The sequence below is a fragment of the Gorilla gorilla genome, chromosome 10 (genome assembly GCF_029281585.2).
Source record: "Gorilla gorilla gorilla isolate KB3781 chromosome 10, NHGRI_mGorGor1-v2.1_pri, whole genome shotgun sequence".
Lineage (NCBI taxonomy): Eukaryota > Metazoa > Chordata > Mammalia > Primates > Hominidae > Gorilla > Gorilla gorilla.
This window is the reverse complement of record NC_073234.2, coordinates 33,905,128-33,920,650: the sequence shown is the minus strand read 5'-3', so window position 1 is coordinate 33,920,650 and position 15,523 is coordinate 33,905,128. Positions and strand designations below refer to the sequence as shown.

At 35.0% G+C, this 15,523-nt stretch overlaps 1 protein-coding gene across 1 annotated transcript in view; it reads right to left on the bottom strand.

Annotated features, from left to right (window-relative positions):
• PIK3C2G (phosphatidylinositol-4-phosphate 3-kinase catalytic subunit type 2 gamma) overlaps positions 1–15,523 on the bottom strand; it is a 364,289-nt gene that overhangs the window by 103,530 nt on the left and 245,236 nt on the right. Inside the window, exon 24 of the mRNA XM_019039448.4 lies at positions 4,350–4,506. Coding sequence (XP_018894993.2) covers positions 4,350–4,506 — 157 coding nt within the window. The remainder of the gene's footprint in view (positions 1–4,349; positions 4,507–15,523) is intronic.

Genomic DNA, 15,523 nt, shown 5'->3' with positions numbered 1-15,523 from the left:
GAAAACCATATACTGCATATTCTCACTTATAAGAGGGAGCTAAATGGTGAGAACTCATGAACACGAAGACAGAAACAACAGGCACTGGGATCTACTTGAGGGGCGAGGGTAGGAGGAGGGTGAGGAGCAGAAAAGATAACTATTGGGTACTGGGCTTAATACCCGGGTGATGAAATAATCTGTACATGAAATCCCTGTGACAGAAGTTTACCTATGTAACCAACCTTCACATGTACCCCTGAATCTAAAATAAAAGTTTAAAATAAGAGAGAAAAAAATACTTGATGCTATTAGGCAATGAAAACCTACAATTAGCAAATTTAATGCTGACTAGTAAACTTAACAAAATCAACCATAGGAAGACACATTCCTGATAGCCACTAGAATCTAGATTAGGTTTTATCTTACTAGTTCTGTACTAAGAGGTTTGGAGACTTCCGTGTGCTCATTGAGGCAGATTTCTTCTTTATCACACCATAACTATCCATTTTCTCAGGACAGGCTTCTTCTGTAAGGTCTGAATTGCATTCCAGTTTCTCTGGATACCCTGAATTCACACCTCCTTGGTTAGAACTCTATCAGACATTTCTCTGGAAAGTGGGCCCTATACTTACTCGTGCCCTTGCCAACACCCACACACATAACCCGCACATGTCACACACTAGCTGCCAAGTACAGACTGCTTCATACCAGATGAACCTATAATAGTTCTCTCCCCACCATGTATCTGACCAAAGGTAACATGTGCCAAGTTTGCCCTTATTAATGTGTTCTATTCCTTGGAGAGGAGACTTTGAGTGTTGACTCTGCAAATCACAGAGTAAGGATGGCCTCTTAGCCGGGTGCACTTAGCTATGTCTCTTCTCTGACCCCTAGCCACACGGTTCTGGTGCCCCCCACTCTAGACTGCATGGGTAATAACTTTAATTGGGGCAATACCAAGGGAAAGGGAAGCTAGAACAGGAAGTGAACAGATACAGGTAATGAATAGATACGTCCCTTTTTAAAAGTCAGGAACATTTTTGAAGTCTTTACTTCTGTTCTCTTGAGTCCAAATCTATTTTAACAGTTATGCTCAGAAAAGCAGACACTCTTCCCCATCACATAGAGAAGTTAGGAAGATTTCTGATGGGAAATATCTAATATAATAATGGGTGTGATAAACATTTTAAACTGGGCAAATGGTCTCTGTGTTCTCTGGGAGCCTTCCATAATAGCTGATATTGATTTTTTAATGAGAGAAAAGCTGATGAAACACAGGCTTTTATTTTCGTGAACTCAGCCAGCAACACTCTTGGGTCTCCTACAGATGTTACTTTTAAGCAAGATGGGAATTTCATGGATTACTTTTTTCCCCGCTTTTCTCAGGAGTAAATAAAAAGCAATATGGATATCTGGAGACATGCTGCTCTTTACTAAGGATGAGCCATTAACTCTGTAGTGGACCCACCAAATGTTTGTTGCCCATAATCCTGGGGACTGATCATTTGCACAAGATAGAATTTATGACCCATGTCAAGTATTTCTCAAGTTGTAACTGGGTCATGGTAAGTAGACTGAATTCTTTTTAAAGAATTTAACATAAAAGAGTCAGGCTGAGACAGAATTAATGAATAGATTACATACATAAGTAGAAAATAGTCTTTCACAAATTTAAACTTGGTTTTATTTTATAAGAAGGTATACCAAAGAAAGAGTGGTCCTGAAACTTTCACTAAATGCTTTGATGATCTACAGTCCCATAAGATAACACAATTGAGAAGAAGAGAGTTGAGAGGTAAATGAACAGAAACTGAGGTAATAACACAGTGCTGTTTTACATGTATTTATTCATTAGTTTAATTGGTCCGCAGTGCTTCTGATCTCTATTTCAATTTCTGTGAGAACCTAAATATAAGATTATATGTTTACTCTGGATTAGTGCCTTCCACTGCCAAATTTTCTTCCTTAGCCTAAAAGAGCTGAATAATTAGAGCATAGTTTTTTTGGATATACTATATTCCAGAAATTTTCAACAAGTGATTAATGATAAATTATTTTAATACTTATGAATAAAATACCACAGTTACTTCTTTTAAATAAAATACCACTATACATTCTCTTTGGTGATTGTTTAACATATCATGACTCTTATGCTGAACGCTTTGTTAAGGTATGTAGAAAAGTTTATTAAACAAGAGAAAACAAGCCGACTGATAGCTTTCTGAAAGAGCTGTTCTTTCACATTATTTTAACATGCTCAGTTTTCATCAGCATAATTTCAGTGTCACCTGAGAAACAGCATAACTTATATTTGTGCTTTTCTGTTTTGGGTTTATTTTTGAAATATCTGGAGCAGGTTAAAGCAATTGTTAAAATTTGGTACTATTCCTCATATGTAGTTATTTATATCATTATAGGCATTTAGAAATGCTGGATACCTCGGTCTTTTATGTAAATAAATTTTATCTTCCTCATTAAGTTGAAAATTTTAAGACTCTGGGTCTCATATGTTAATGTATCCTTGCAATTTCTAGCCTGTGGTAAACACTCAAGAGCTCATGAATTCATGAGCTAGAGCTTGCTAGAGTCCAAGGAGACATAGACTTGATACTACCTGGATATTTATTATTTAAATGGGGTCAGAATCACAGACTTAATCCTTGTAGGGTTTTTTTGTTTGTTTGTTTGTGGTACAGACACATTATAAACCGTAGTCATACTTGCAAAATGGCCTAATAGAATTGGGAGATAGAATGCAAATTTACCAATAAGAATCCTTGGCTATTACTGAAAAGTAATCTTGAAGATTGCGGAGATGGGTAGAACTTTATATATCCCCTTTACACAAGAAGAAACCAATATCTTTGCAGATGAAGGACATGTTTATAATATTTTTAGAGATACTTATCTTTCAAGGCAAAGTGGAGAGAAGTAAGGGGAATATGTTGTTTGAAAGTTAAAACAAGAATCCAAATCAAATCTTCCTTGCAACAAAGTCAACATTTGTTCTGTACTAACCAATGGAACTTTTCTGTGGTGATGGAAGTTTCCTATCTGTGCTGACCAATATGATGCCACTAGCCAAACGTGGCTACTGAGTACTTGAAATGTGATCAGTGAAATTGAAGACTGGAATTTTAAATTTTGTTTAATAAAAATTAATTTAAATATAAACAAACGTGACTAGAGGATATTACATTGGACAGTGGCCTTATCAATTAACAAGGATCTAGTATAATAACATAAATGAATTGAAGTCTACTAAATGGCAAGTGCTGTGCTAAGTGCTTTATGTTAATGATCTGTTAGGGTTGTTATGAATTTTAAATCAATTAATACACACAAAGCACTTAGCACAATGCCTGGGCCATGCAAAGAATTCACTATTAGGTCATTTATTCATTAACTCTACAAGGTAGATGTTGTTATCTTCATTTAACAGATAAGGAAATAGTCTTTTGGGGGTTAACATGTCCTGAAGAATGTAGCCAGTGAAATGCCAAACTAGGATTGAAACCCAGAAAGGTCTGCCTGCCATGTTTGTACCCTTAATGACATCTGGTAGAATTATTGTCATCTGGAAGCTCTAAATCAGTTATTTTTCACAGACTCTAAATCCCATGCTGATAGACCAAATGTATGTTTCCCATGTATAGTTTGCTGCAATCACTAGTGTGTACGTATGTGCCTAGAGGAATCACTATATCCCTCTCCTAGAAGATATTTCTATCAGATTTTTCTTCCCTCATGGTACATATCTGGTCTCCATCTCTTTAAAGTGAACAGTGGAATAAAACCTTAAATTTTCCCCTGTTGGTCACAAGAGAGTGTGTAGGACCATGACTCAGTACACCTAATGCATACCACGAAAAGCTGAGTTGCTAGCAACTCACTTTCCACTTTTGACTCTCAGTTTCTTAATGTGGGAAATTGGCAAGTGATCAAAGGTGGAGTTTGGAATGGACAGCCAGGGAAAATTCTTGCCTGATCAACACTATTAGGTTGTCATGATATATAAATGAGATAGTATATATAAGGCATTTTTGAAAGATCCTAATGCCTAGTATGACTGAAGGCATTATTTTTAAAATTACTGTCCTTGAACATTAGTCAAAATATAGTGGGATAACCCCTACATGCATCAATATTGATACGAATAGGAATGTTTGAGACAATAACTATGAACGAACATATTAAATTATTAAGAAATATGTTTATAAGCTGTACAATGGTACTCTTAATTTTCTCGTTCCTTTCTCTTCTGAATAGCTCCTTGGGGAACTCCAAGCCATTAGTAAAAATAGACTACTGAAGCAGAGGCATAAATGAAGCTTATTATTTTTGTTTTTTTTTCCCAAGGGACTTACCATTTCCAGCAGGTTCAAGAGCAGTTGGCTGTGCTTTCTGATAATATTATAAGCACGACAGCAAAGTTCCACAAAATCTTGAAAATGCTGTGGGTTTTTCCCACCCTCTGTAATAAAGTATTCCATCTCTGAAGTAAAAATGAAAGGAGCTCGGTCCCTGTAAACCAAAAACAGTAGCAATCATTCGAAGGAAGAGAAATGGTTTGTCAGGTTAAATCAGCAGTTATAATGACTTATTTTCATTTGAATTTTCTTGTTTTTTTTTTCTCTACTGTAATAGATAAATTTCCTTCATTGTGAGGCAGCTTGAGAAACTGCATAATTGTAGGCTTTGAATAACCATGCTGCAATAGAGAGAAAAGGATAAGATATTTTACAATGTCAACTATATTGTCTGAAATGTTTAATTCTAAATTACATTTGGAGGGGAATATTATTCATTAAAAGTAACATAAAGGCCAATTCATAGTGAAGGTGATATTTATAGAGTCTTTATAAAAAGTACATTTTCTGCTAAATTTTGATATGATCGAACAGATGTGTTTGGCCTTATAGTATTAAAAAAAATTTCCTTATATGATGACCCTTTAGGAAAAAAGTTTCTGGTAAAAGCTAAGAAGCAAGCAGATGTTACCAATTCACTGGCATATGCTTAGTGAAGGAGAAAAAAGTAGCTATATTTTATTTCACACTGGAACCAGTAAAAACGCTGATCAGAGAGGAAGATATGAGTAGACCATATCATTATGTAAGTAATACTGACCACTGTAGTCTAAGGATGGAAAAATAAGAAAACAAAAGACCAGAGAGAAGATGGTCCCATGTCCCCCACCTTTGTCAGTTTTTTTATCATGTCATTTAAGATATGGATAGGCCTGAGATGAAGTATTAGCAATTCTAACAGAGAATAGCAGAGAGAGGATTGGAAACATCCCTGTTTGAGGAATTACCACTCATTGAATAAGAACAGAGTTTTGATACCTTAGGCCAATTTGACACCAATTTGGTGAAAGGTTAGACCAAGTAGCAATTTAAAAAGTCATGGATTATTGAGGGAAACTCTTATTTTTTCTTAAATAATAAAACATAATTGTTTTCTTTTTGTTGCTATGCTTAGCTATTTTAGTAAAAATACAATGGAGTGAAAAATTTCACTGATCTGACAGTTAATGAGACCTTTCAGTAGTGTGGATATTTATATCAGAAAGCTACAACTTCGTCAATTTGTGGCAGGTTTGGGACAGGGGGGTCTAATTGCAGGCAAAATGTTTAAAATAAAACAAACACTCGAGTTTTTTAGCTATGATTATTTTATTTAGAAATTTTATTTTGTAATCCATGCTACCACAATGCCTGGAGGAAAGGCTGGAATACCAGTACCTTCACTTCTGTTTATATTCATTCGTTTCTTCAACAAAATTTATAGAGCACATACATACACTGAGGACTATGTCTAAAGTATCAGGTCTAAATTTTAAAATTTTGGTTCAAAATCCTTTTTTATTTGGCCTTCATTGACTTATCCAACCTATATTCTATGAATTATTTTACAAGTTCTTGACTTTAGCCAAGCTGGGAGAAGAGATGTTGAAAACATGAGATACAGCATAGGTTCTAATTCTGGACCTGCTATGTCTCAATCCTTCATCTCTAAACCACCTAACTCTTAGAATTGCTGTGAGGATTAACTTAGGAAATGTACATGTACATAAATGCCTGACACATAGGGAGGGTGGCACATTTGTGAACTGCTCACATTAGAGAGAGGCTTTTGCAGAGGCACAAACTGTGGGCCTGTTAACCAGGTTTCAAATCATGGCTTCACCACTTACTATAGTAGTTCTATGACTCTGGGTGACTTATTCTCTCCGTTCTCTAATCTCCTTCTTTGTAAAATGGAGATGAGAGCACTTGACTCGTGGTATGGTTGAGAGAATCAAATGGGTCATAGCATGTGCAAGTGCTTACAACATAGCCTAGCATGTAGTAAGCACTCACCAAATTTTAAATAGTATTGTCTGCAAACAGCCAAGTGTTCTCATAGCTGAACCTTGCTATCACTAAATTTCCTTGTCTCTTCAAAAATCTATCAGTAAAATCTCATCCTTATTCCAAGATTTAATTTACTCTGTTACTCCATGTAACCTCTCTTGCTGCATAAACCCCTAAGTGGATCTTTGAATTTGATAGCATTTTTTTTATTATACTTTAAGTTTTAGGGTACATGTGCACAACATGCAGGTTTGTTACAGATGTATACATGTGCTATGTTGGTGTGCTGCACCCATGAACTCTTCATTTAACATTGGGTATATCTCCTAATGCTATCCCTATCCCCTTCCCCCACCCCACATCAGGCCCTGGTGTGTGATGTTCCTCTTCCTGTGTCCATGTGATCTCATTGTTCAATTCCCACCTGTGAGTGAGAACATGCGGTATTTGTTTTTTTTGTCCTTGCGATAGTTGATAGCATTTTTTATATATTGTTCACTCACTCATCACTATTGCCAACATTTTAGTAGAGTTTTAGCAATATCATAGATTTTCATAATCAGAAAAAAATCTTAATTTTATACGTAACAGTTTTCTAATAGTTTTTCCACCCTACTCTCTATGCTGTGTTTACTATATCAAGTAGAACTTCGGAAATAATTTTAGAAGAGTATTAATTTTTACAACTTCCTGAAACTTTTTCTCCTAATATGATGAATATACTTTTCTCTTTTCAATAAGGAGAATTATGATGGATCAAATTAATTTCTCTTGGAAGGCTTCTGTAGTTATGCTCAAGTTCATGAGATAACACATTTCTTTTGTCCATAGTCACCATTATTAGAAATCAGATGCAGAAACACCATAACAGAAAGTTAAATACACAAAAGAAACATATACAAATTAAATAAAATATAAAGTAATATTAAAGAAACATATTTTAGTTGTGCTTAAACATTATCATAGTCTAAATTTTCAGTGGATCCAACAAAATAAAATTCTGTATCTTTTCTATATGATTTTCATGGCTCACTTCTGAGCAATTTTTTTAAATCTCAGAATTACCCTAAACTTGTCTATAAATGAAAAGAAACTTCGTATGTGAAACAAAATCCCATCTATTCCTGTAAGATGTAGAAATTTCAGTTGGGATATAATTTATCAGTCCACTGTAATGTAAACCTATTCCTACGTTATAGAATTAATGTGTTGGAGTTTATTTCTGAAATTTAAGCATTACTTATAAATCCGAGGTATAAATTGGTTGTGACAAAAGGGAATATTCTAAATTTGATCTCTCATGGTCTGTACTGTGATTATATTTTGAATTATTTATTGAAAATCTTATTTATAGCTATATAAATAAACTATAGATATTTCTTGCTGTGACAATCCTAGCTTTTTTTTTCTAGATTAGTGGTTTTACCTTTGCTTACCAAAGTCCCACCTGTTCTTGCTTCTGTACCTTTTACTCATACTGTAACTACTGTTTTTTTTTTCATCTCTCTCTTTCTTACCTGATGTTCTAAAACTGATTTAGATATCAGGACCAAAAATCTTGTCTTAGTCTTCTCCAATTAACCCAAACCTTGTCAGAATCAGAAGCCTTTTTTTTTTTTTAATCCAAATGACCCGTATGATTTGCAAGAGCAGAGGAAGTAGTCCACCTTCCTTTTATATAGTCTTAACATCAGAAACAATATTTTGATGTTATTCTCTTACATGTGATGAATGCAACAATAAATAAACATAGCTCATATAGTGAAGAGCTTGTAACAATTTGACATTTATTTGGGAAGGCCATAAGTACAAACATATTTGTAACGATTCTGTCATTTTTGTTGTCAAAATTAATATTTTCATTAACTTATGACCATTTTTCCCTGAAGTTATTATTATTTTTAAATGCAGAGAGTGATTATTTTACAGATTTCCAATAGGGGTGAGAAGTGAGTTGGTGGTTTAAAAACGTATATATACTTAGAAATGTAAGAACACTTATATTACGGGTAATAATTATTAAGCAGACAAATAAATTCACTTGATGTAAGAAATAGCAAGAGGCTGGGCATGGTGGCTCACACCTGTAATCCCAGCACTTTGGGAGGCTGAGCGGGGTGGATTATCGGAGGCCAGGAGCTTGAGGCCAGTCTGAGCAACATGGTGAAACCCTATCTCTACAAAAAATACAAAAGTTATCCAGGCACAGTGGCATACACCTGTAATCCCAGCTACTCGGGAGGCTGAGGCACAAGAATTGTTTGAACCCTGGAGGGGGAGGTTGCAAAGAGCCAAGATTGTGCCACTGCACTCCAGCTTGGGAGACAGAGCAAGGCTCTGTCTCAGAAAAAAAAAAAAAAAAAAAAAAAAAAAAAAAAAAGAAATAGCAGGGCAATTAATAGTTTGCTGTTTATTACTTTCACATGTTTTCCTTCTAGCCATACTGTATATATAATCTCCTTGTATAGTCATTAGAATACCAAGATCATTATCATTAAGCATTTGCAGATCACCACTGAACTGAAGATATGTCGAGTTTTAGGGTATATTTCTGTCTGTTAGGTGAATTGAATCTAATCAGGGAGATATATACTGTAGTTATTTATCAACAAATACTGGGCTTCTATAATAGATTTGTGCAAGGCTTATGAGGTGAAAGATTTTTAAAAATCAATGTTCTAAAAGCAATATAAATTTATTAAATAAGAACAATAGTGTTTTGAAAAGATTACTCATTACTCCACTAACAATACAGAGAAGGGTTTGGAGCAGGAAGGGTATATACAAGCAGATCAGACAAGAGACTTTTCCAAAACATTTTGACCAGATATGACAGTAGCTTAGATTAGAGTTGTGGCATACAGATAACAGAGAAGTGGGAAGACTTAAAGCATATTTCAGAGAAAAAAAAATCAATAGGATTTCATGATAATTAGAATGAGAGGGAGAAGAGGTGCCAAGAAGAACTTTAACTTTTTCCCTTGTGTAGCAGGAAGACTGCAGTGCAACATTTGGAGGTAGCTCAGCTTTGAGCTTAAGTTATATTTGAGGTGGCTTTGAGACATACAAATGCAGATTAAAATGAGGGTACTCATTTCTGGACCATGGAGAAAAGATTTAGGTTGGAGGTAAAATTTTGTGAGTGAAACTTCTGATTCTGGGAAGATGAAGTAGGCATATTTTTCCGTGTTCCTCCCACTGAGTATATTAAGAACTCTGGAAATTATATACAAAGCAAACATAAGGTGACTCTGACAGGCATAAAGAAGACAGACTACCTAGGGATGTCAGGACTCAAGTAACAACATGGAGGTGAGTTTTCTGGGTTTTCTTTTTTGCCTCATATAATCTAGGCATGAAATACATGCTGCTAAAGCAGGCAATCCAAAAAGCCCCAAAGAAAAGCCTGCTTTAAAGGGGCAGCTGAAAAAAAAAAACCCAGCTAACTTTTAGATTGTAACCACTATACTCTAGTTAAATATCAGGGAAGACACTGTGACACCACTTCTCCCCTACACCAGCCAAGGGCAAAGTAGGCAGCCAAGACTCCCACTCCTACCAGACTGTGATGTGGCACTTCAATCCCCCACAGGGTACTGTCAGAGACAGTTCAGTAAGAAAATTGGTATTGGTGGCAGAATACACATAGGCTAATGGAACAGAATAAATAATATAGAAACAGACCCACACAAATACATGCCCAACTGATTTTGTACAAAGTTGTAAAAGTAATTCAATGAAGACAGGTTAGCCTTTTGAACCGATGATACTGGAACAATTAGACACCCATATGTAAAAATATAAACCTTGACCCAAACCTCATACCTAATACAAAAATTAACTTACAATGGTTCACAGACTTAAATATAAAATGTAAAGTTATACAACTTTTAGAAAAAAAAGGAGAAAATCTTTGATATTTAAGGCTATGCAAAGAATTTAAAAATTTCAACATGTCTGTCTTGTGAAAAATAATAAGGAGATGAAAAGACAAACTATAGACTAGAAGGTAATATTTGCCAACCACATAGCCAGCAAAGTGCCAGTATCTGGAGTGTCTATTTTAAAAATTCTCAAAATTTAACCATAAAAATCAAACAATATAATTAGAAAATGAGCAAAAGAGATAAAGAGATGTTTCATAGAAGATGACTTGCAGATTGTAAATAAACATAATAAACATATAAAAAGATGTTCAACATTATTAACCACTAGGAAAATGCAACTTAAACCCACAATGAGATATCACTACCCACCTATCAAAATGGCTAGATAAAAAATAATAAAACGATACCAAACGCTGGCAAAGATGTGGAGAAACTGGATTACTCACACATTGCTGGCGAAAATGTAAAGTGGTATAGTCACTCTGGAAAATCACTTGGCAGTTTCTTAAAAACAACAACAACATACAACTACCATACAACCCAGCAATTATACTTTTGGACATTTACCTCAGAGAAATACATGTTCACAGAGACTTACAAATGAATTGTTTGCAATAGCTTTATTCTTAATAGCCAGAAAATGCAAACAACTAAGATGTCCTTCAATGGGTGAATGGTTAAACAATACATGGTATATACATATTAAGAAATGTTATTTGTCAATAAAATAACATAATTTTGAAAACACAACAGCTTGAATTAATCTTCAGAGAATTATTCTGTGTGAAAAGAGCCAATCAGTAAAAATTGCATACTGCATGGTTCTATTTATATAACATACTTGAAATGACAAAAACATAGGAATTGAGAACAGATTAGTGGTTGTCAGGGGATAAGAATGAAGTGGGGAAGAAGGTGAGAGGGAAGTGAATGTGGCTACAAAAGGGCAACCTGAAGAATCCTGGAGGATGAAATTGTTCTGTATTTTGAATGTATTGATATCAGTATCCTGGTTGCAGGAACTGTACTGTAATTCTGTAAGATGTTACCATTGGAGGAAACTAGTAAAGGATTTATGGAATCTCTTTGTATTATTTATTACAACTGCATGTGAATCTTCAATTATCTCAAAATAAAAAGTATTATTTAAAATATATTTTTTTATTGTGAGTTATCTGGATATAGATATTGATAGAAACCTTGACATAGATAATATATATAGATGGTAACAGTTTGATGGAAACTGTAGAGTGAGATGAGAAAAGCACTAAGACAAATCTTGGGAAATAATCTTTTGGTAACTTGGTAGAAGGAAATAATTTTGAATTAGATATCAAGAAAGGGAGAAAAACTAGAGGGTGGTGATACATTACATAAGGCATGTGAAGAAGATACTTTGAGGAAGGAATAGTTAACATTGTTGAAATTTGCAGGTAAATCAAATAAAATGATGAATAAGTATTTTTAGGTCTAGTATCCCAAAGGTGTATTATTCCACTCTCACACTGCTATAAAGAAATACCTGAGACTGGGAAATTTATGGAGAAAAGAGGTTTAATTGACTCACAGTTCCACAAGCTGTACAGGAGGCATGGATGGGGAGGCCTCAAGAAACTACAATCATGGCATAAGGTGAGGGGAAGCAGGCACAATCTTCACGTGGTGGAGCAGGTGAGGGGGAAGTGCTACACATTTTTAAACAACCAGATCTCATGAGAATTCACTGCCTATCACAAGAACAGCAAGGGTTAAATCCACCCCATGATCTAATCACCTCCCTCCAGGTCCCTCCCGTAACATTGGGGATTACAATTCAACGTGAGATTTGGGTGGGCACACAGAGCCAAGCCATATCAGGTCATTGTTGATCTTATCAAGTAATGAAGAATAAAACCAGATCAAGTGGTTATGGATTGAACAAGAGGTAAGGAATGGAGATCAAGAGTTTATAGACAACTCCTCCACGAAATTTGTGAAGGCGAGCAAAATGGCATGAAGCCTGGAGATTTTGAGGCAAGGTTATTTAAACTTTGGAGAGACAAGCTTATTTAAAAATATTATTTGAGAGGGAAAGGATAAACATTCAAGAAAAATGAATTATTGATAGTGTAATGTTCATCAGAAGGTAGGAGGAGAATGGCTTCAAAGCACAGATGGAAGGACTGACTTTAGAAGGGAAAAACAGGTCTTCTATTATAAGAGAAAGGAAGAAGAGTGTGTGAGATTTTTATTGGGTAGAAAAGTAGACTCTGTTCTGATGATTTTATTTTTCTCAAGAAAGTAAGTATGGTCATCTGCTTAAAGCAGGGAGTTGGTAGGAGTGATCTGAGGTTTATGCTTGAGAGGTTAGGGTGCCAATTGTTGTAGAGAGTGAAATAGTGGGATGGCCACAGACATGTGCCATTGCTGGGCCATGAGGGTGCCCCATTTTAAACTAGTGACATGTCATGTGATCTTAGAGCCCTTGGCTGCTGTGCGTAGAACAGAGACAACAGATGGGTGGGTTATGGCACTTGGTTATCTTCTGCTTCCACATTTCTGTTCATAATATGTTCTGCTCTAGGCTGTCTTTCCCCCACCTTTCCCACAAATTCAAGTCCAATCCTTTCTTTAAAATCCTGTTCATATTGCACTTCCTCTTGAAATCTTTCCAATAGCACCAGCCCTCACAGTGGAAATGGCCGTGTTTTAAAACACAATATTAAAGAAATGGACAAGGATGCTAATTGTAATAAATGAACTCTGAAATAGCTGAGGAGCTATATCCTTAAAATTATCAGCCTTTTATTGATTGAATTATTCTTTAAACAAATACATACATACTCAAAAAATGAATAATGTTTGATTTTCAAGTGTTACCTACATAAGCTATTTAAAAACAAAATAATTCACAGAGGCAGTTTCCTCAAATGTGAATTATGCCATCTAGATAATACCACTGGGTTGCTTCCCAACAGTTCAGGGTGGTCTTTGGACATACTAATCTCAATAGGATAGACTCTGGTAGGCTCTGAAATTAGAGTAAAATATCATAAAGGTTTAACTTACATGAGCTTAACTGTACCTATTAGATTTTTTTTTAAAAAGTAAGAAAAATCTTAAAACAGAGTAAGCAATTCTGCCTGCCTTTTCACTCAAAGAGAAAATGCCCAACGATGAGAAAGTGATCCTGATACTTTCACACTTCGACTTAGTTTTTGCATGCCTCTTGCAGTGCAACCACCTTTCACGACATTTAATTGTAGTTTTTAAAGGTATGAATTTAATATACATCAGGGTCATAAATGCAAGATGCTAACTAAAGAAACAGTCATCTATCCCAATGCTGGAGAAAGCGTAGGCTGTGTTGGGATTATCGAGAAATGGGAATATCATGGCATCTTCCAAAGATTCTACCATCTACTTATTACCTACAACTTTGAACAAATTTTAACAACTAAGACTTCTCTCCGTCTCAGTTCTTCATCTGTGAAATAGAGAAAATAACAGTATCTACCTGAAAGAGTTTCTGTAAGAATTAATGCAGCTAGTGCATAGCAAGTACGTATGAGACTTTAAAGGGTATTTTTGACCATTTCCTTTATAATCTGATCTTCTTCAGCTGATGATGGAGCACCATGCTACAGGGCACTTGCTTTGTGCCAGGCCAGTGACAAGCTGCACCAAATCCAGAGCAATTTGAGAAGAGCTACATGTTTGATATTCGTGATAGAGGCAGGGGATATGGAGATATGGAAAGTGGAATGAAAATATAGAACTCTATCAATAATTCGTGATAGTAGAATTAGTCTGCTGGACTCTGTGAACATAGATATTTCTTCCTCTTATAGTTTAGTTTATCCAGTATTTTATTTGAGCAACTGATAAAGTCATTAAATAAAAGTATGCAAGCTTAAATCCCAAACTGAAAGACTTGAATGTTTGAATAATACATTTGTACCCCAAACTACAACTTAGTGGGACTTAGTAATAAGGCACATTTTGTTTTTATTATTAACATTATTTGTATTAATTCTTTGAATTTCAACTATTTTTATTCCTAGGAAATATAATAATAACATTAATGTATATTGTTTAAAGATTTCTAAAAGTTGTAGACTCCCATAATAGTGAATGGGAATAGAAATAATGACTACAAAGCACATTGGGGAATGTTTAAGCTTATACTGTTCTTGATATCACAAATGACCTACATTTCAGAGAGCACATTTTGCTGTTCAGCAGAAAGAGCACAAGTCTCTTGTCTAATATCCATGAGTTAATTGAGAAGGCAAATTTGGAATCTCCACTGGATAGGATAGAACATTAGATAATTAAGCAACACAGAAAACCTCACATGTACAATATTATGAGAACATGAGACTGCATGTACTATTATAGAAAGAACATTTAACACCCTGTGAGATCTCCAAGCTGTTTGCAATTATTAACTAAGGAGAGCCTTAGTTAGTCTTTTAAGTGTAAAACAATTTTTTTTCCTGGTTCAGTCTCTTGTAAATGTAATATATGTCCTAAATTAGACCCCTGGAAGTCCCTGATCATCAATAGATTAGTAACTTTAGTTACTAACTCTGGTTCCTCTCAGGCTCAAATACAGCATCTCTCTTATTTGATAAGTGTGATTAAAACAACTATTTCTTCAAAATTGTCAAGTCTCCTTTCCTAAGTATAATATATTGTGTCTGAATTCATAGTAGATCAGAATTTCATGAGGACAAGAAGAGGCTGATTAGATCCTTCAACTGCCCTTTTTTTTTTTCTTTGAAGTTGAGTTTAGAGGAAAGAGCTCTTTGAGGAAAGAGCACAGCTATGTTTTGCATGGAATTCCAGTTTATACTTGAAACAGAATTAGTCTAGTCTGGATATGAGGAAAACACTAACAATGCTATAACTCTTGGGTGAAATTGAATTTTAAATACACATTAGGTTCTAAAATCAGGTTGAAGGTGAAAATCAAGAACAGCCTAAGTTAGCTGTAAAAACATTTAAATAACCCATAAAGTTACCATGTGCATAATCAAAATGTATGTGTGAGGCATCGAATGTGCATATTATCTCTTAATAAATTGAACTCCATAGTTGTTTCCCCCAGCAACAGAAGCGGGGCACTATTTCTTTAGGTGGATACTACATAAAGTTCTTATACTAAGCTTATGTTTAGGAGACATTTGTATTATTCTACAAATTTAGTCTAAAACTGAATTTAGAGTCAACGCTATGAGATCCTTATATTGGCAAGCAGATTGTACCTTAGACCAGCTGAGGAATCAGCATTCATGCCTTCCATCTTATGCT